This window comes from Suricata suricatta, chromosome 7 (genome assembly GCF_006229205.1).
Source record: "Suricata suricatta isolate VVHF042 chromosome 7, meerkat_22Aug2017_6uvM2_HiC, whole genome shotgun sequence".
In the NCBI taxonomy this organism is placed as follows: Eukaryota; Metazoa; Chordata; class Mammalia; order Carnivora; family Herpestidae; genus Suricata; species Suricata suricatta.
In genome coordinates, this window is record NC_043706.1 from 101,301,775 (window position 1) to 101,324,773 (window position 22,999).

At 37.1% G+C, this 22,999-nt stretch overlaps 1 protein-coding gene across 1 annotated transcript in view; it reads right to left on the bottom strand.

Annotated features, from left to right (window-relative positions):
* ROS1 (ROS proto-oncogene 1, receptor tyrosine kinase) overlaps nt 1–22,999 on the bottom strand; it is a 104,040-nt gene that overhangs the window by 20,274 nt on the left and 60,767 nt on the right. Inside the window, exons 28-38 of the mRNA XM_029945461.1 lie at nt 21,266–21,410; nt 20,266–20,498; nt 20,002–20,178; nt 16,270–16,438; nt 15,448–15,565; nt 12,132–12,322; nt 10,269–10,352; nt 7,203–7,338; nt 5,818–5,980; nt 3,667–3,731; nt 2,596–2,725 (exon numbers count right to left, since the gene is read on the bottom strand). Coding sequence (XP_029801321.1) covers nt 2,596–2,725; nt 3,667–3,731; nt 5,818–5,980; nt 7,203–7,338; nt 10,269–10,352; nt 12,132–12,322; nt 15,448–15,565; nt 16,270–16,438; nt 20,002–20,178; nt 20,266–20,498; nt 21,266–21,410 — 1,611 coding nt within the window. The remainder of the gene's footprint in view (nt 1–2,595; nt 2,726–3,666; nt 3,732–5,817; nt 5,981–7,202; nt 7,339–10,268; nt 10,353–12,131; nt 12,323–15,447; nt 15,566–16,269; nt 16,439–20,001; nt 20,179–20,265; nt 20,499–21,265; nt 21,411–22,999) is intronic.

Consider the following 22,999-nt stretch of genomic DNA (forward strand, 5'->3'; position numbering starts at 1 on the left):
CACACAGACACTGAACAAGAATAACTCTAAGTTCAAAGATACCAGTCCTACTAAGCCTCTGTGCTGAACATGGAGAGGAAAATTAAACAAGAGTCCACATACTCAGCCTGAGACCTCCACCTCCTTCCCATCTCACCTCCCTGAACTGAGGCTTAGGAATTTATTCCTCAGGCCCGAGACTAGCAGATTCCCCTCCAGTGAACCTGGAGTTTGCCAAGAAAGACAAGCAGATACTGTCATCTTAGGATTAGGGAGACCCCCAGTGAGAAGGCAGGGTCCCACATAACAACCAAAAGGACGCTGCCAGAGGCACACAGCTTCCAGTCCTCAGGCCTCACTGTTAAATAGATGGACCAGCCGCAAATCACCAAACATTTGAGAAAAGCTTCTCACGTTACAAACAGATTCCAGAACAAAGAGGATAAAGGAAATCAGGACAATGCAGGAAGCAAATTAATACTTAAAAAAACTATAATTAGTATCTCAGGAAAGATTAGAGAAGATTTTGCACATAGAAAAAGTACAATACTGTTTTAAGGAGCCATCAAAATATAGAATGAGTGTGGAAAATTAAAATTTTTAATTCTATTTAAAAAGGTATGGAAACCTACCAGAATTGAGGGCAAAAATACAGAGTTAGAAAACAGGAGAAAACCACCACCAGAACAAAAGGACAAAACAGAGGGGTCCATTATCCAACCAATAGAGTTTCTAGAACAAGGAAGCAAAAGGGACAAAGAATCTTATTTATTATCACAAAAATTAATATAGGGGCATCTGGGTGGCTCAGTCAGTTAAGCATTCGACTTGACTTCAGCTCAAGTGATGATCTCATGGTTCGTGGGTTCAAGTTCCGCATAGGTCTGCACTCACAGCACAGAGCCTGCTTGAGATTCTGTCTCTTCCTCTCTCTCTGCCCCTACCACACATGCTCGCTTGTGCTCTCTCTTTCTCTATCTCTCTCTTTCTCTATCAAAATAAGTAAATAAACTTTAAATAATAATAATATCCCAGAACTGAAGGGGGTGATTTTTCAGGGTGAGGGTCCAGATTGGTAAAAAAGAAAAAAAAAAAGTACCACAGATAAGCATTTCCTAAAATTTCCAGAGAGGCAAAAAGCAGATCACTGATCATCAGTCCAGGAATCAGAATAGCATAAGACTTATTTTTTTTAATTTTGAGAGAGACAGAGACAGAACGTGAGCAAGGGAGGGGCAGAGGGGCAGAGAGAGAGGGAGACAGAATCGGAAGCAGGCTCCAGGCTCTGAGCTGTCAGCACAGAGTCCAACATTGGGCTCAAACTCACAAACTGTGAGATCATGACCTGAGCCAAAGTTGGACACTTAACCGCTGAGTCACCCAGGTGCCCCATAAGGGCATAAGACTTCTTAAAGGCAATAGAAGAAACAAGAAAACAAAGACAAAGGGGTTTTCAGCCTCGACTCCAGCAAATTTGTTCATCAAGTGTGAAGGAAGAATAAAGGACATTTTCTCAAGAAGAGGAGGTGAAAGGAGATTTTTTTGCCTCACATGCATGTTTTCTCATGCTTTCTCTCTTCTAAAACAGAACAAAGAAGTCATGGAATAGAGGAAACAAAGGTCAAGCAAGGAAATCACCAGGGTAAATGTGAAGGAAAGCCCTGGGTCCACAGCTAGTCAGCTAACCCAGAGGACAAGCACCACACTGCCTCTAGGAGAAAAGTGTCCAAGAAAAAACCATTAGGTGCTGGATTATGTGATATATTTAACATATATATTTATAGAAGTCTTACCATTCTGTCCAAGAGTTTAGTTAGGTATATAGAAAACTAAACAAGGGAGGGGAAACAAGAGGCATTTATTATTTTAGTCCAAGGGGGAAAACCTCACAATCAGAGTATTTGAATAACTCAATTGTTATTACTCAATTATAACTCAACTATAACAATTACTCAAAGTAATAGTTGAGTTATAATTACTCAAAGTAATTGTTATAGTAATGTAAATCTGCAATACTGATTTATCGGAAAAGTGTGATACAGTTTTCTATGTGTGGAGCTCGTGGGGTTTGGACTGATAATGAGTAAATCTAAGAGAGTTAAAGCCTCACCTCTCATAGTAGGTAGTCATAGATTTCCCCCAAGATTGAAAATTCAACATGCAGTAGGATAAAATAATTAAGCCACTAATTTTTTTTGAAAATCCAAACAGATATGCCAACTGGGTAGAAACACATAGTCCTCAATAAAGACATAAGGGCTTGCAAATATCAGTTTGGGACAGACAGGCATATAGATAAAGTTCAGAGAAAGATGTGCCTTTCCAACTAACTCCACACAACCTCTGTTCTCCAGAAAACATGATTCTGGCAGTGAGGTACCTATTTTCCCGTTAAATACTAAAAACAGGATCAAATAAACAGAAAATAGCAGCAGTTAGCCCAGGATTCTAATTGTCCTAATCCAACTGAAGAAAATACAAGAATCCTTTCTACAGAAGTCTTCTAAGCTTCTACCATCAGCCCAAATTGAATCAGCCTCTTGAATGTAAGGAAATTGAGCAGGAAATTATGGGGCATTTGCATTACAAAACCAATACCGAGACCCCATTTTCTACCTTTGTCATCCGGGCTTTACGCAAATAGGTAAGAAGGTCTCCTCCTTCCATCAGTTCCAGGATAATGTACTGGGGTTCATTCAGCAGACAAACTCCAAGCTGCTTCAGAATGTTGGGATGGTTAAACTTGCTAAAAGGTGGACAGAGACAGGCAGGATGACATGACAGTAACAGACACCCTGGCTGAGAACCTTTGGGAAACAGAACAATTCTTCATCTACAGTTTCCTTCAAATTTCCTGTTGTTGTTGTTGTTTTTCTGTAATAAATGAAAGTCCCCTTTTTGGAGTACTGTCCTGTGTCCCTGCCTTAGAGAGATGATTTGGCAACCCCTAGTGGCCAGTGCATATAGGTAGAATAGGGTGATCCTTAGAAAACATGTTTATATGAACTATTTCATGTTTTGGGAATGAAAGTAATTTTAACTACTATCCTTCTTCAAAAGATATTTGAAAGTATTACATTTTCGGACATCACAACTATGAAATATTATCTCTTCCTTTTGGAGAAACAAGTCAGGCATGCAGGTTTGGCTTCAATCACTTTCTCAATACGTCAAAGCCAGCAAGCTCTGGATCTACTGGTTAAAACCCACAGCTTGGATCCCGTTGACCACTGCCTCAGGCCGTCCCTTTAGGATGCGTCTGAGCAGTTTTCTCAACCAGCATCTGACTCTACCTTTGAAGACAAGTTTACCAAGACAGGAGATATTTTCACTGACATCGTTGTACTTAGACTTCTCCCTTACTCCATCTACTTGACCCGTTATCACACGGTTTGAAGAATATAAGTATGCTTAAAGCGAAACAGCTTCAGAAGTTACTTGCAAAACACACTTCTTACAGAAGGTAAAATAAAGAAGACCTTTTGCCTGAGGACTGCCTTTTGAAAGACTGGCTTCTCTCTAATCCTCGTCACTACAGACTATTTATGTTTCAGCTTGAGCCATGTTTATTTTGGGCACGATCTGTATGTCAGGTCATTTTGAATGGTAACAGATTTTGAATACCCATCAGATATAAAAGCTTGCCACTCATATCAATGAAAAATTAATTCAAAGCTGCCCAGATACCTCATCAGATGTGCCTCTTTCAGAAATTCAATCTTCTCCTGGTCTGTGGAGCCCTTCTTCAAGGTCTATGCAACATAAAAATAAGGCAGGAATCAGGATAGCAGACGTTTCTGTGCTCAGTGGGTTAATGGAGACAATCTTTGTTTTGTTTTGTTTTGTAATATTCACCCTGACAGCTAGATATAGATCAGGGTAATACATGCACATGTGCTCTGTAAATTTATTTAAAGTTAGTCCTGTGCTATAACCAGTGTTCAAGTGAGGAACCCTGAGAGATAAAAGATTGAGTAGCATTTAAACAAATTCCCTCCAAAATGTAGAAATTTTTACACATGTGGTATGTAGGCCAGTTTCTTACTTTTCAAAGTTTTTTACTCAGTATCAGGTTTCCCCCTGCTTCCTTGTTAACAATACCCCAATTTGTTTCTTAGAGGCAAAATGCCCAGTCCCAAACAATTGATCTAAGCTAATCATAAAAATTGTGTTTTCTGATTCTCCAGCCTCCCTTGCAAATAGGGATGGTCATCAGACTCAATTCTGGTCAATGAGGGGAAAACTACTAAAAGGGGAGAAAGAAGCTTGTGAAAAACTTTCACTTTTTGAACATCTGTGTTTACCCTTATTCTTACCCCTTCCCCTGAACCTGAATGAAGATGTGATGCTTGATCTTTGGCAACCCTCTTGGGAACATGAGGCAACACACATGTACAAAGTCAAGAGAATTTCACAGTTACTGGGACTGACCTAACACAGTACTGCACAAAGCCAGCAGTCCTCTCATTATGTGAGAAAAATAAACACTTGTTTATACCATTTGAGGTTACAGTAATTTAAGTCCTTTTAGATGATATCACTTGGAAGTGCAGAATATTTTGCTAACTTTTCTAGTGCATAACCTACCCTCAAAGCAACAAATTCTTAAAAAGCAGTTATCAGGTTATTGCTCAGTTCCATAAAGGATTACCATTCCTCAAAAGGTTTTACACACATATGAGAATATACACAATGCTTCCTTAAAACTACATTAAATATACCATGATGAATAACTGTAGTACAGGGGTCAGCAAACTATAGCTTACAGAACAATTCCAACCTGCCGTGTATTTTTGTACAGCTTGAGATCTGAAAATAATTGTTAGCCTTTAATTTTGTATTTTTCCAGCTTTACCCAGGCATAATTGACATGTTACTTTTTCAAATGGTTGGGGAAAAAATCAAAAAAGAATATTTCTTAACGCATGACAGTTATATGACATTCAAATTACAATTCTCATAAGCAAAGTTTTACCAGAGGATAATCACACTCATTAGTTTACATATTGACTGGAGCTGCTTTTGCACTGTAATGACAGAGTAGTGTAGTTAGAACTGACACCAAATGGCCAACAAGCCAACGATGTTTACTACCTGCCTGCCCCGGCCAGCGGGGTCAGTCGATGCGGGTTCCCGAGAGAGGGAGTGAGAGTAGGGCAAGACAGGGAGCACAGAGAGTGGAGGCCAGGCAGCGTTTTTTGATCAAGCCACTTTCCTTTTTTTTTTTTTTTTTTTTTTTGATCAAGCCACTCTCTTTATTGAGAGACCACGCATGTCTTATAAAGGGTAGAAGGCGGGCAGTTGACGTGAGTTAGTTGCTAGGAAACAAGGGCGAGGACTGCAGAGTCAGCACATCGTTGCCCAAGAGGCTAACAAGAAAGGCTTGGGAGGTAAACAAGAAGGCCTCAGCTGAAGGTGATAATGCAGCTCTTGCGGTGCGGGGAGTGATAACGCAGCTCAGCTGTGCGGGTGGCTGATCTTGCAGGTCCAGGCACGTGTCTTTTCTTCTGGCAGCTCTTCTGGCAGCTCCCGACACCTGCCCTAGAACCTAAGACACTGAGAAGACGCTTTACAACCTTCCTTCTCTGATAGTACATTTGAAGGGGAAAAGCTGCCTGCCAAGACTTAGCAAATTAGTAACTTTAGAGGTAAGTTAATTACAGAGCTTATGTAAGAAATGGAAGAAAAATTATAATTTCTGGAGTCATGCATGGACTTCTACCTTCGACCAGTTCTCTTTTCAATTAAGATCACTCATGTTTTATTATAGTTTCATCCATGTAAATTAATGTAAGTATGTTGAGCCAACATGTCAAGGAATTAAAAGATCCACATTACCTTCACTGCTACTTTGGTTTCTCCACTTCCAGCCCCTAAGATGTCTACTGCTGTCCCTTCATACACTTCTCCAAAGGCCCCACTTCCCAACAGGAGACGCAGAGTCAGTTTTTCTCGAGGGAAGGCAGGAAGACTTTCAATCTCCTCTTGGGTTGGAAGAGTACTGGAAAACAATATTTTTGGTTTCCCAAAATACATCTGGTTTTCAAGTTGGTTTTGGTGTTAGTGTTTGAGAAAAAAAGAATATGAGAAAAATAAAGAAAAATCTCATGACTTTGCAACACGCTTCTATGTGATATAGCAATGTGGAATTTTGTGTTTATATTTCTTCCCTATTCAACCATCCAGAATATTCCTCCCCTATTGCAAAACACAGAGCATGTCACTTCACTTCTAGGCACCATAATCTTGATAGAAACATGCATATGCGTGCATTGCCTCAAGAGTTTTAACGGTAGTTTGTTTTGTTAAAGTTATGAGATTATTAATTTCTTTGGGTTATCAATTTACATAAACAGCTATTGAAAATTAATAATAAATATATCTGGGTTTATGAGCCTAAAAACTTTCATTTCACACACCTGATCTCTTATGTAAAACAAAATTTATATGACTACCAAAATCAACTCCTTCCCCATAAGGTTAACTTTTAAAAGTCAACTCTCACCAGGAATATTATGAGGAGGAGAAAATTATCTGCATTTAAAATGCTTTGAGTTTTTGAAAGAGAATCTTGAGTATAAATTTGTTGTGTATTTTCTCAAGGAAAAATTACCTCTGAATCACTAATTTTGATCACCTCTGTGTCTACTTTTAATCTTCCATTTTTATGTCTGGGAATTACAAATTTCAAAGCCAAGGACTTTTTAATTCCTTTGAGCACAGGTCATAATACAGTGTCTTGTATAAACCACACTATAGGGTCCTGGATAAAAGACATTTAAATATCTTCTTTAATTATGACAACAACATAAGTTCAAATTCAACTACTTAAAAGAGCTTTCGTAGGCAATCACCATACAACTTTTGAAAACAGATTAAGATTGACTTAACAGCACAGGCAGGGGACTTTTGGAATTCCTCTCTTCTAGCATGTTACCATCTGTTCTCTTCAATACAGTATTTATTTCCTTGTTTCATTTGTTTTTTTAACTATATGATAAAACACTGGAAAACAATAATATTTTGATGATCTTCCTTACACTGGCATAACCATATAATTTGCCATCCATTTCAGGTCACATTTGAAAATGGAAGGGTTGTTATTAATAATTATGCCAGAATAATGAGCATAGACCAGGGCAATCCTGGGGTCCGTGAGCACTCTCTTTCTAGTTGCCCACTGTTCATCTAGGTGCCCCGTAATGACAGCCTGGGTTACATACTGTATCGCATAGCAGGCGTTAGCCAGTCCTACTCCAGTGGCCAGACCTCGAAGTTCAGCCAACTCTTTGTCTTCCTTTATGAGACCCACCAGCCCCTCCTTGGGAGTTTTTTGCTTCTTTAATTTTCTATGCCAGACTGTAAAATAAAAAAGAACATAAATTACAAAACAAAACATTGCTTTATTTCTCCTTTAAGATATGTTAACAATACATTTTAAATCTTTATATGTAAGAACGCCATTGACAGAATAACAGAAGTTGATTCAAAACTTTGTCCAGAGCAGGAAAACAAACTAAATCTAGGTACAAAGACATATAAAAACACATAAAATATACCACTTCCCTTCTTTTCTTGCATCTCAAACCAAAGCTTAATGCATTTCTTATTGCTGTTATATATAAGTTGAAGCCTCTTAATATCAGAACTTATTTCTCAAAATCACCCCTAACATAGAGTCAAAGTTAGCCAAAACTAATTTGCATTATAATTATTAGTGAAACAAATTTATTTCTGAGTCCAGATATGTTCACGTTATACTCTTACAGTAGATCTGAGGAACACTTTTAATATAGTGGCATGCTTTTTTTTTTAATGCAGAGTACAAGAGTTTATACCAATGTTGTTCATATACACATACTTAAATATACAGAAAAACTATTGGAATGAAACCCATCAAATGTTAGTAGTAACCTTCCCTAGCTGTGAAATCATTGATAATTTATATAGTCTTCTTCATACAATGAGCACATACTATTTTTATAATCCAAAAAGTAAGTGGTTTGGAAGATTAAAATACAATTATAAGGTCAACCATCTATACTAGAACATTGGCTCAAAAGTTGAAAACAGCAAGGATGTTTTGTAAGATCATTAAAGTTTGAATTTTATTCCAGAATAGCTTCTATATCCAACAGGTTAGAGTTTTGTTGAAGTGGAATTCCATCTGAGGGACCACATGGAGGAAAGATCTTAAGTATCTCCGCCAATGCAATTTTTCCGACCTGAAAAGCTCTCACTACCCCTTTTTATTTCTAAAGGCCCCATCCTCATCCTCAGTGATGCCTTCTAAGACCTCTAGAACTCTGCTGATCTCTCATTTTTGAATTTATAAGACCAGCTGCAGCTCTCTGTTAGCATTTCTATGTCAGTTTCCAGTACATTTCCTGTACTATTGCCTTTTATATCTCACTCTTTATGGTTTTGCACAGGTTTTCTCTCACCTCCCTCATTAAATGGTAAGCTGCCATGGTCAGCAATTTTATTTTATGACTTATTTCCCTCTGCTCCCAACATAAAGCTAATGTTGCATGTTAGATATGACCACTCACCAAAGCAAAATCTGTCGATGTTTATTTTTAAATACTTACTTCAATTTTATATTTATAAGCATGATTGCTGAGAGCCCTCAGCACAATACAGATTTTTAAACAATTGCCACTTTTCATTATTTCATAACTCAATCTTTTCTCATGCATTCACACACTCTTACTAGTCAAACCACATGCACTGCTACGAAAAGCAAAGAACCAAATTAGCTTAACACTACAACAAAATTTATAAGTTCCAAATAGAATAAAGACCTTTAAATCCTGAGAAAGTCAGATATCCATGGGATGTCTCGAAAGCACAATATAAGTTGTCTGAAATTATCTCATTCTCACCCACTAGAGTTATGGGTTTAAACAATGGTGATGTACAGTAGGCAAGCAAAGGTCAGATGAAAGATTCTTCATGTAATACTCCTTCCCAGTAGGAAAGCAGACAAGCAGTCAAGCCTATATGCCAACTGCCAAATATACTACAGTCGTACGTGTAATTCTGGAGGGGCTGGCTTAGTGGCACTAACATCAGCTGTGCAATGCTTAGACTCCCTGGAACCACAGGTTAAGATCGTCGGAGGGTCAGCTGAAATTTTTAGCTTTCCAAGTTAGTTAAAGGAGTTCCATATATTATCTGGGTGGAATCTGTGAAAAGAAATCTTACTTAAAGCTTCAGTGTGCTCTCTGATAGTTTACAACTGCAATCAGTTTGGAGAAAGAATAAAAATTCAGACCACTTAATAAAATCCTGGCTTTCTTTATCGTGAGAGAGTTTAGCTTTATGTTGGTAACTTTTCCTTAAACTTTCCCTTCTTTCCCTTATGTAGGAAAAAAACAAGCCATAATTTCCTCAATATGTACTTGAGTATTCTTTTCTGCTAAGTATCGTGTCTTTCTTATAATGCTTCAGCATGTCAGGAACTCATAATATTAGCAAGTGGTAGGATGATATCTTATAATCCAAACCAGGATATTTGGGGCACTGAAAGAAAGTCCTATTAATGTTTATGCTGAATCAAAAGGAATGATCCAGGATATATGATCACCAATATAACCCTAGAGGCCCAATATTTCTGGAGCTGTCACTATATTTTCTCATAATTAAACTAAATCTTTAAAAAAAAAACATTTAGGACTAGCACACTAGTATAAATATGAATATAGGGAATATGTATCTTTCTATCTACCTTACAAATTTGTCTGCTTTCCTGGTCATTTACAAATGAGCAGGGATTTGGAATAAGAAAGTTAGACATCTAAAAACAAGAGTAGACCCTACAAGCTAGAAGTGGGTTGTCTGCCAAAGAGAAGCAGTTCCTTCCAGACCCGTCTTTCTGCCTGGAGACCCAAACTCTCCCAACGAGGACTGTCACTGGTCTCTTTTAATCCTACACTGTTGTTTTTTACATCCAGAGTTATTTTTCTTTTATTTATTTAAAACTATAAGCCACAAAGCACTTGGCATGTAGCCAATCCAAAATACTGTTTTAAGGAAAGCTAAAAGTTGGTGTCCTTGTAACTAGTTTATCTAAAGTACACCATGAAGTATAAGTGCAGATATATAAAACAGTTACTCTAAAAGCTGAAAACAATTCACAGAAGTTAGTGGTTATGAAAATCTAGCCAAAAATAACTGAAGTTTATGAATTTATTTCATGTGGGAATTTGAATATACTGAGTGATAAATCAACTAATATAATCAAGCAGTTTACTACCTATATTTTTAAATCATTGTATTATACTTACCAAAAATCAATGAGAGTGTAATAACCAGAAATATTCCAATTATAATAATAAGTATAAAGTGTGTTTCTGGTATCCAAAAACCATCTAATAAAACAAATGAAAAAAAGGTAAATTTGCAGAATAAAGCTAAGTAGTTTCAGACATGCCTGAACTAGTTCCTACTAGATTTTTGCAAGCCAGTTGTTAAACCTCTGGTAGTTTGAAATCACCCATAGAAAGAGTGTTTAACACCACAGGAAATCAAAATCAAGGTTTGGTTTAGTTTGGTTTGGTTTCCCTAAGATCTGGTTTACCAATACACCATTGTGATATACCCAGTCAATCTTCTACTTAAAAATAGTCAAGGAAACATGAATAATCTTTTAAGTGAATTTGGAACAAGATATCTCAGTCTTCATATATTATATACTCAGAATTATTGTTTCTTCTATAACATCTTGAATTACGTTCAATTCTATAGGTGTTAAACTGAGGAATATAAACATGGAAACATGGTATGGTAATTTCAGTTGAGGAGAGAAGACAGACATGTAGGGTAGAGTCTGGCAAACCATAGCCTGTGGGTCAAGTCTGGCCATAGTCTGATTTGCACTACCCATTAGCTAAGGATGATTTTTTACATTTTTGAAGTATTATTTGAAGAAGAAGAAGGAAAAGAAAAGGAAAAAGAAGAAGAAGAAAAGAAGAAGAAGAAGAAGAGGAAGAGGAAGAAGAGGAGGAGGAGGGGAGGGGGGAGAAAAACGGGAAGAAGAAACAGCAGCTACAGACATCAAATGCAAAACCTAAAATATTAACTATTTTGGGTTTTTTCTTTTTCAGAAAAAAATTGCTGAGGTCTTATCCAGATAGCTAATTATAATACAAATAAGAATGATGCAAACATTATATAGAATAATATAAGCTGTGTGCATGTAAAATGCAATAATTCATCTTGCCTAAGGATCATCAGTTAAGCATCAGCTCTGGGTTCATTTAATTTAGGCCTTGACGGATGAGAAGAATTTCAATTGACAGAAAGTGAGGGAAAGGAAAACCCAGCTAAGGGGTGAATGGTAGATGGTAGGAGCCCACATTCTAGGCTGAGGAAAACAAAGGCTAAAGACCTAGTGTCGTATAAAGCTTCTTACCAGTCTAATATGGTTACAGCATAGGGGTAAGTATTGGGAACAATAACATGGAAGGCCTTAAATGTCACACAGAAGTTTCCACTTGATTCTGAAGGCAGTGAATGGGGAGTCATTTGGGGGATTTTAGAAATGGGTTAAGTGATCCAGCTTGTGTTTCAGCTAGATTAATTGTCAGCAGTGTGATTAAGCCAAGAGCACAGACAAGAAATGATAACTTAAATAAGGAAAGCCAAAGTGGAAATAAGAAGATGAGCAACCATAAGACAGAAATCAAGATGGTAAATCAATAGAACTTGGTGACTGAGGAGAGGGAAAATTAAATATGGTATTGAGATTTCTAGGCTCTGTGATTAGACAGATAATATAGTATCACCTACAATGGGATACATAATGGAAGATGAAGATATTGAGGAAAAGACAAAGCATAGTTTTAGGCCTGTTGCGTAAAATGTGAGAATATCAAGAACAGGAACACAAGGCTGGATCCAGACAAGACTGCCTATCCAGGAACAGGAACTTGATGTGCCGGGCATTAAAGAGTAGCCAATTATTACTGAAGAGAAAAATGACATGAAGATGCTGATGTTTTAGAAAGATCACATCACATTAAATGAATAGTTCCATTGTCGAATGATAAATTATACAGTCACCTAATTTATTTCTATTATTAAGAATCCACTTATTTTTATCTCTGAACCTTTATATAACCAGTTAAAACATAGACATGGTAGCATACCTGCAACTAATATAATATTCTCACTGATTCCACTATATTCACCAAATCCCAGATTATTTGCAGCTACCACTCTAAACTGAAATGTTCCTGTCAGGTTTTTGGACTTCCAAGTGCAAATACTACTGCAGGATCCATTAAATGCCATCCTCCACATTAAATTCTGGTTCTGTGAATCATTTGAAGTACCCTTTCTACAAAAAAAAAAAAAAAGAACAAAATGGTCAATATTGAAAACATAAGAGACAATATATGTGTTATTTCTAGATGCTCACATATCACTTTAGCAACAGAAGTCAAGAGCTTCTCCTACTGCACACTTGATCTCATTCCTCCATTACAACATAATCTTATAAAGACACCTTGGCAATGCATGGAGTCCACAAACTGAGCTCATTGGGAAACTAACAAATAATCAATGGCCAGGAAAAAGCTAAAGAGGTTTTTCCTACTATTAGAATGTGTAAACTTCCTTCAGAGTTCCAAACATAACAGACAATTGTTCCATAATTTCTAACCTGGAATGTTTTATTCTTTCTTAATTCTCAGTCTCCTATGCCACATGTAGTTTATATATACCGTACTCCTGGATAAAATAAACACAGGACTTAAAATTGATAAGAAAGGTATAATAGTTTGACTACCCAAATTATCATTATACCTGAGATTCTATGGTTTATTACTTCCATTTTTGTTGGTCTACATTCTACCTCAAGTCCACCTACATTATTCTTTATATGAAACATGAAAAGAGCCCAAGAGCAGGGCTCAAAGGATATAAATGGAATGGCTTTTAACAGAATCATAGACTGAGGGCAAGCTCAAGGCCTTCCAAGTATGCCCTTTCTGACAATGAAGACCTTTTCAAGTCTGGGACTTTTCAGACAACAACAGTTTTAGGACTTGATACCAACCCACACTAAGCTTAGGGATAGCTGGCTCTGCTTCTACAGACTGAGTGGGCATCCTGAAAGGACAAGAAGGCTTAGCCTCTGAAGGACAGGGAAAAGACAAGAACTTCAGGAGGCTGAGGGAAGCAGAGTTGGTCTACAACTATTATCTGTTGGTCTACAACAGTTGCATCTACAACTGTTACCAAAAGCCAAGTGTCCTAGGAACCATCCTGCATAAGACTCTTTATACAATGTTTTTGTACATTTTGTGAAGTCTTGGGTTAGGTACTAGCAATTTCATTCTTCAATTCAAACAACTCTGATCCAAAGGAAACCCTTAAAATTTTGTAAAATGGCTCTTCACAGTTATTGGCCATTGAAGAAGACAAGAAACATTTCTGATATTGGTTGAGCATCTTCTATTTATAACGCATTATAGTGTTGCTTTTTATTTTGTTTCCTTTCATTAGGTTTTTACAACAACCTAAAGAGGTATATACCATCATCCCATTTTACAGATGTAAAAACTTAAATTCAAAAAAGGAATAAAGCAAGCATTTAAACATGGTGCTGGGTTTAGTAGTGTCCCCCCAACACTTATGCCTACCCAGACTTTGTGAATGTGACCTTGTTTGGAAAAAAGGTCTTTTGGATGTAATCAAGTTAAAATGAGGTCATACTAGATTAGGGTAGGCTTAAATCTAATGACTAGTGCCTTCTTTTCATTTTTTTAAGTTCATGTATTTATTTTGAAAGACAGAGTATGAGAGCAGGGGGAGGGGTACAAAGAGAGAGGAGGAGAGAGAGAGAATCCCAAGCAGGATCCACACAGATCCCAGTATGGGGCTTGAACCCATGAACCATGAAATCATGACCTGAACCAAAGTTGAATGCCCCAGTGACCAGTGTGTTCTTAAGAAGAGAGAAATTTAGGCACAGAAATACACAGAAAACACCATGTGATGACAGAGGCACAGACAGAAGTGATGCATCTACAAGCTAAGGAATACCAAAGATTGCTGGGAAGTCTGGATCACCAGAGCTAAGAAGCAGCAAGGAAGGATTCTTCCCTAGAACCTTCAGAAAATGTATGGTCCTACTGATATCTTGATTTCAGACTTCTAGTCTCCCAAACTGTGAAAGAATAAATGTCTGTTGTTTCAAGCCCCCCAGTGGTGGTACTTTCTCATAGCGATCTTAGGACACTAGTACAATCTATTCAGCTTCCAAGTTCACATACTACAACTACCACTGTACTATCAGCAAGTACTTAAGGGTATACTAGTATCCTTACTGAAGAAGTGACTTTGAGATACAGCTATTCATTCTATCATCCCATCATCCCTGTCATGAGAATAGAGACTTGGAGAAAGAAAATACAAAGAATTTATGGAGCTATGCACTTAAGGAGTCACTGAAGAACACACTTAATTGTTCCTAGCAAGACAGTGGTGTGGGCTGGCTGGCAAATGTAATTACAGTCACAGACCACCAACACAGTTCTGCTGATCAGAATGCATTTGACTCTGCATGAAAAATAATAACAGAATTTTCAAGAAGCTTTCAGTTACAAATATGGCCAATGGAATTCTCTGCCATGAGCAGGAAAATTTTTTAAGGTTGTGGGAGTACCAGAGCAAGATGAAGCAAAAATAGATCTAAAGCTCGAGTTGCCAGGACTATAATTATGGAAGTGACTTTTGTCCTTGGAACTTCTTAAAAGATAGCTTCATAGATCCATGAGCAGAGTGCCTGTGGAATCTGGAATTCTCCCCTCAAGTTGGCATGAAATCAGTTCATCTGAGCCAGTTACCATTTACAGAGTTCCCCATATTGGCCAGCTCTGAGGTTGTATATGTTGATTAGCTGCATCGTTTTCATTGAAGGCACACTTTCAAACCCTCGGACACAGAGTGGAAACTACACTCTTCACAAAGGATAAGGAATCCTGTGTGACCTGTACAGTTCAGACCATTTCAGTCCTTGACCTGCTTTGCATTCTGAAATATACCTGGTTTACTGCCAGTTCTCGCTAGACATCATTCGTCTTACTAAAATAAATTATCATCAGAAATTTACGTACATATCATCATCTAACATCAAATATCATCAAATTTCTTCTTGAATGAAATAGATATTAAATAAATATTAGCTGCATGTGCCAATGAGTAAATTATTTTCATAAAGTTTTGACAAGTAGTTGCAGATCTGTGAGAAGAATGATGGGGTCTCCTTATGATCAGAGGCTGACTAGTGGGAACTGTGCAGAGAACATAACGGTACACTGAAGACCCTTAAGCTTAAGATCCTTCATATTTATTTACAAACACACATTCATTAATATTTTGGATTTTGATTTAATAATACCTTACAACTAACCGCTTAGCTATTTGTAGTTTACAAAGCACTTTTGCAAACAGACATACCTGACCTCAAGGACATAGTACATAAGCTGGCTTCCATTATCTTCAGCTTTTTCCCATTGTATTGAATCCTTACTCCCTTCTAATAATTTTGGAATGCCTGGTTTACTTGGGACTCCAGCTTTGGAAACATAAGAAAATACCGATTGGTATGTCAGAAGTAAACAATACTCTGCATAACATCTTTCCGTAGAATATATTTACTAAGAGGAAAGCCAAATACATTAATGAAATACTCAGAAATATTCTTATATGAGTGCCTATTTTTACATGCATATCTGAAGTTTTTATTAGTGATGGGTTAGAGGACCAGTGATAGGAATAACAGCATATGTTAGCTCACCACAAAACAAGTGATGCAAATAAAGAAAACTACTGTAAATTTTGGAACATTTCCCCCTTAATTCTTATAGAGATCAACTTGGAATTATAGTATACCTTTTAAAACACTAATTAGCATTCTCTTTAGATTTCTTAATTTTTAGCATCTAGAATACAGTATTCAGTAAGTTAATATTTGTTGAACGCTCAATAGCACTGTTTACTTTAGTTCTCAAAGCAAAATGTCACTGCTAGACAAGAAAGCAGAGAATACTGGAAGGCAGAATCATCTTGCCCAGTTCAGGATTCTGCAAAACCTGGTCAGTATTATCTCGTTAGTGCCTGTAGGAACTCCTGATTCTTTTCAATTTCTTCACTCAAACTCTAGAAATAATAATTTACTCCTTTAAAAAAAAGGATTAGTGAAATAAGTGATAAGAAACTCATTGAGAAACTTAGAGGGCTTTTCGAGTATTGAGGATTATTGAGGATATCAACACTCACCTTTTGTCTTGAAGCTTTCTGGGAGTGAGGTGCTATTTGCTCCTGTCTGATAAACCACTACTACGCGGATGCTATAGGACATATGAGGCTGTAGATCTGTGATGCTACAGACATAAACAGGTCCTTGGATACATGAAGTATTAACATGGTAAAACTCATTATATTTCCACTGGAAAAAGAAGTCTCAATTAATATTTTTGTTTCTTTAAGAAAACCTTAAACATAGAAATTCACAAGTCTATGGCAAGCAATTAAAAATTTAAATAAAATTCATTTTCTATTAAAATAAGAGCTTTTTTATGAATGTCTGATCCCAAACATTGTCTCCACCACTGACTGCCATTTTGAGTTTGTGACAAGCTATAACCGATTTGAATAACGGTTTTTAGGATGAGTCCAAGGTGGGACAGGCACCTCTTGCTACATAGATGTCCTCAGGGAAGATCTGGAGCTTGGCTTTTTCTTATCCCTTCTTGTAGATACCTACGTTAAATCAGGACGGCTGAGAATGGAAATCCATAGCTGAGGGACCATGCTCGATCAAAACAGTGACATTTTCAATTCCATGGATTTGTTCATTTCAAAATTATAATATTTTTACATATTGTGATTTTATCAAAATATCTATATATATGACTTATAAATTCAAACATGTAGTTTTTCCCTTCTAAACTCTTTTCAGTCTAACCAGCCTTCCTTATTTTTATACATATAAAGCCTAGTTCCCTAAAAGAGGGAAATTTTTGTCCATCATTACTCAGCCACTGAGCAGAAATGTTAGAAGTTAAATATAGGAAATCTTACTTTCATTCCACTATAGATACTGGGACTCTAATTATAGCTATCTTACACTTTCTTTGTGCATGGCTTTTGAAAAGTCTGTGTATTTGGACACTTCGTGACTTATTTGAAAATGGTGATTTCTTTTCAATGTACAAATAGGGAAAGACAAAGGATGTGGCATTTTATCAAGGGTTCTTAGTGTATTTTCTCCAGTAGAGTTGCCTAAGAAGGTCAGTTTCCATAAATAAACCTTACTTTACATCTTGTTTTTCATTTAGCACTTACAAGGTCACATCATTTCATTGGATGGACACTTTATATTACTTTTCTATTCAACAAGGAATAATTCCTACAGCACCTTCAGAAAGTAGACCACCTTGTTACAAAAAGAAAGAGGAAAAGGACAATGGAAGGAATGAAAAAAAAAATTGAAAAAAAACCCCAGAAATGTTGGTGTCCAGGCCATTGCCTGCTAAACTCATAAATGTATCAATCCTACTAAAACATGCAGGCTAAAGAAACAGACACATTGGCTCCCTAATATTTACTCTGAACTGAAGGGAAGAAAGAGAGAGAGACAGACAAATATTGATTTCTACCTCAAAAATTTTAGCTTTCTGTGGTCCTGCCTCCTTAATAATCTGCTGTATAAACTACCTTAAGTGAATAGTCTAGATGGCCCAACACTCCATGCCATCCAGAAATTACCAAAGCTCCTTGGAAGGTCAAATGTGTGACCAAGGGTTCTGCTGGAAAACAGCAGTGTACTGGCCTTACCATAGTCATGAATGTTCTGGGCAGACCACCAACTTGGGGAGGTGCCACGGCCGCCCCAATAAATCACAAAGGAGTCAAGACCTTCCATTTGTCAGAGGCCAAAAAGTGCAGGAGGAAAAGCTACCACAGAGGGATTTTCAAATTATTTAGGTGGAGGTGTGGAGGAAATGGTACAGCCTATCATGTCTCAGAGACCGGAAATTCAGAAAATGTTTGGTTCTGGTAGGAATTGTCCTGGACAGTTGAGAAAAACTCAGTTTTAATGCATATCCATGAAAATAATTTACCGAAGTGAAACTACTTGTTTCTTCTCCTCAGTCTCAAATTAAATATGTTCTTCCATACACTGCTATGATAAAGAATCTATGGAATTTAAGACCTCGATAGAAATTTAGCATTGTGCTTTAATTCCTTCATTTTCCACATAAGGAAAATTTTACAGAAAAGATGAAAATTGGAAATGTATCCTTTTCTCTTCCTTTCCTTTCTAAAAAATACTCTTAATTAAAAAGACACATATTCACCCTTATCACTTCCCACTCAGAGTTCTAGTATGGAGTTATAGCATCATTCCCAGGTGACCTATCTTCATGAGGTAGGTTCAACTTACTATAAAGATAAAGAACTTTCTGACTAGATGTACTCATCAACCCTCTTGGAACACAACATTCTCCTGTGCTCATGAGTTAGTACTTGTAGATGATCAGATGTGATGATTACTGTATCCCACATTTTCAGTCTCATGATTTTCTAAGTGGTATATCTGGAACCTGTTTTCAGCAAGTGTAGGGGAAATTTTGAAACAAAAAACAGGTGAAAGTCACAAGGACTGAACCAGGCAGTCCCAGTCCGCAGTCCTTCTCCCAAACTTTGAGGAGAGGGGTGGGTGCCTCAGTGACTCATATTCCTTCCATGGATAGCACCCAAGTAGGACTGCTGTAGGATGAGTCAGCCTCTGGGGCTCTTCCCTGCCCGGCTGGTGATATCTGACTCACTATGGCACCTGTCTGGGTCTCCGACTTCTCATCAGTAAGAGGCTTAGAGTCACCAGCTATAAGGTCCTTACCCATCACATTTCGCTGATGTAGGAAGTAAACTTTACATCCCCCACTTTGCCTTTAAACTGAACTGCACTAAACTTCCTTAAATAGATGTCTTAAAAAAGGTGATCCTCTAATTTCTCCAATTTAACTGCATTTTTATAAGATGACCATTTTTTTAAATAGGCAAAAAATCATCATGAACATGCTCACTGATAAAAGTCCAATAAACTACAGCTTTTGGTTTTATGAACTTGACATTCACTATAGCGGCATAGTTTTCATAGATTTTATCTTAAAAGTACCAGATCATAGAAAATATCTTACATAGTAAAATTTTTAATGATCATGGAAAACAACTCCATTTTTGAAAAAACAGCGAGGCCATGACTACACTGATTTGTTTTTGTTACAGTGAACAAGAGACTCCTAACCAAACTTTATGAATGTGGACACACAGAATAAATAATACTGAGGAAATGTAGCAATTCTAAAAAATAATCCATTTGAAATATATCAATATAAAAACCAATACAGACGTTCCTCAGCTGTGAATTAATTAGATTAGTTGATGTTTTGAAATTCAGTGGATATTTTTATATTAGTGAAGGCATGAAGAATTTTGGATGAAGAACCAATCCAAGTGTATAAGCCAAGATCAAACTAGTTTGGAATAAATTGGTCTTGTATTTTACTTTTCTTCTCTTGCTATGCAGCCTTTAAATGGTTGAAAGAACATTTCTAGACAAGTCTTGGTCTTGGGTTTTGTTTGTTTGCTTATCCATTTCTTTTATTTTCCTTCATAGGAAACACCAAATTGCTGGACACTAGATAGCCATGCTGATAACATCTAAACTAAGTAAAATATTATGAAAACCAGTAAACCAAAGCTTATACCCTTTTCTATGGAGCCTTTTAAGAGCAACTAATCTCTCTGGGAATTCTTTCCGTCAGAAATGAGTCTGAAATGAGTCTAGATAGCTTCTGTATGTGGCAAACCTAAATCAATGAATGTTGTCAAATATATTGTTGATTTATACAAGAGAATACACTAGAGATATGAAAAAGGCCTTCTAATTTATCCCATAGCATAACACATAGATTTGCATTAAAAGTGTATGGTGAGATCTACCTTCTGGACTTCAAACCAAAATCTGATGAGGTTAACATTAGATGGAGGCTTCCAATCTAATTGCAAACTAGTGTTCTCTGGAACCAAGGCATGAGGTTTCTCTGGTGTGTCAAACATTTTGACAGTGACAGGATGACTCTCGGCACACCACATTTCCTCAGCATGACAGGCCAGAACCTTTTTTGTAAAGAAAGAACAATTGCTTAACCTTTCAGAACCTTGCACTTGAGAATGGCAATAAAGTGCCCAATACATTTACTATACCTTTAACACATATGGTTTACCACCAGATAGTCTAGTAACAAGGAGAGTGAGTCTTCCATTTGGATATTCACTTTGTCTTAGGGGAGTCTCTGGAATTAGGGTCAGATGCGAGATTTCCAACTGATAGCGAACTGACCCTGTAGGTCCATTTGACTTGCGAGATTCTTCCCAGGATACCAGAAGGCTGCAGTCTGACTGCACAGTTGTGTTAATGAGCCTAACTGCATCTGGCACTGAAATAAATAGAAATGCATGATAAGGGATGTTGCATCAACACTGAAAGATGGAAGAAGGAAGGCGGCATGGCTGAGGAATAATCTTATCATGTGAGCAGAAAGCCTGGCCGATATTCTAAAGGAAAGCCTCTCACACCATTAATGGTAAGTTAACAGGCTGCCTGAAAGGCTTTTGCTTCTTTTCACCTAATGACTAAATCATTCTCTGACTCCAGTTCAATCAAATGGCCAATGATGATGAACAAACCAATTCAGATTAGTTTTAGGAATATCATCAGAGACCTTTGAAAGAAATGGTATGATATCAGAATAATCACCACCTCTCAGAAAACCTTTTTAGATTCTAGAGTCAGTTTCTTTCGGGCAATGATGTTATTTACTTTAAATCTCAGTAGCCTGAGTAAAACTCAACAGAGAAAGGCTTAATTCTGCATCACCATGTAGATAGACCTGTGAATGTGTGGGGAGAGGGTGACGCTATGTGGTGAGACTGGAAAATGTGTTTCTGGGTCAAACAGTATTGCTTCTGATGTTTTATCTTCTAGTTGCTTTTCATTCTGATGGAGTATTATTCATCTTCTGTTGTTAGAGCAAAAATCAGGTTATCAGAGTATTGTCAATAATACACTTTTCTTATTAAACTTTAAAAGCTCACATAATAAAGATTACTTAGCCTCCCAATTAAAATACATACATAAATAGATATATACATCACATATATCACAAAATGCCAGTCTAGAAACCCACCCAAGCCCATAACTCACCTCCACTTTTAGTTTTTCCCCAAATTGCTTTTCCCAGAGGTAACGGTTCCACAGCATCTGAATAATAATTCTTTACAGCTGTGTCTATCACATATGTTGAAAATGGTTGTAAACCTCCAATAAAGGCTATCCGCTCCTGAAATTCCTGTAATTAATTTTTAGAACTCAATATCTCGTTCTTATATTTTTATACAAAGAAGGAGAAACTAACCAAAGGAATACAATAATTAAGGGATATTTTAAGTTAATTTATTTTTTTATATTGGATCAAGAGAATGATAATGTTTACTGTCCTGATCTGCCCAGAACTGAGTTGCTTGCTATCTCCAAGAATAAATACCAAATGCTCGGTCAATTTTGTGACATGCTCATTTCACATAGGAAACTAAGTTCTTAGAAGAGGATACTAATTCACTAGCATTGCATACAAAGTTCAGCAAGATGCTCTGGTAGGGATGTGACACAGGGGTGCCTGACTTTGGCTCAGGTCATGATCTCATGGTCTGGTCCATGAGTTCAAGCCCAGTGTTGGGATCTGTCCTGACAGCTTGGAGCCTGCAATCTGCTCCGATTCTGGGACTCCCTCTAGCCCTTTGCTCCACCCTGTTCATGCTGTTTCTCTCTCTCAAAAATAAATAAACATTTTTAAAAATTTTTAACTAGTATTAACATATAAGTGAATATGATAAAATATTAAGCTGAATTACTTAATCATTATTTAAGGTAAAGTTTAAAAAAGTAAAACACTTTCCTTAGATCAACAGTTCTCAATTTTGATTGCACTTTGGAATCAACTGGAAAGTTTTAGGAAAACACTTGTGTCACCCCCAGAGATTCTGACTGCATTGGTCTGAAGTGAAGTTCGGCCCACAGACTTTTAAAACTCCCATGTGCAAGTCAGGTTTGAGAACCATTGCTTTTGACCCATATTAATCAATGTGAAGACGACAGGATAGATTGGCTATGATAACAGAAATATCCAGGGCCACCAGCCTAATCTTGGTCAGCCAAATGATCCAATCTGTCTCTGAAACATGAAATGTGTAAAGAGAGGTTAAAATAGACAAAATAAAGGACATAACAAGAATCATGTGTCTTTTCTGGCAAAATAGATAGTATTTAACTTCCAAGAGAGGATGGTCAATTTCACGTTTTGACATGGTTGAATAACAAAACACAGCAAAATATCGGATACATCTGACTGCATCACAAGGACAACTGAAATGCCACTGCCAACAAGGGAGTGAATTGTGCCAATTAATTCATCTATTCAAGGAATATCTAGTGAAGGCTTCTACAAAGCCAACTACTATGCTAGGTGCTAAGAAAACAATGATGAATAAAAACCAGCAAACTCCCAACACAACAGAATACTGGAAATGGCAGGCAAAAATAGAACATACCATTTTTATATTAAATAGATGCTATGGAGTAGGGGTATGAAGTAATGTTCTTTCTGTCTAATCATTTCTTACCCCTCAACCTGCAATCCACTGTACAGGCCACAAAAACATAGCTCTATCTATCACTTTCTGGGGATAATTAGATAATCAGGGAAGGCAACAAACCGAGTTCTCCCAGGACACTCAGGAAACTGTTACTATGGCAATCCACCAATGGTCAGAGTTAATATACGTCCTTGATGCTTAACCCCCAGACAAGACTAGAACACAACTTGCTTTGATGAATCAGCTGTAAAAGTTTGCATAGTAGGGTGCTTCAGGATACAATACA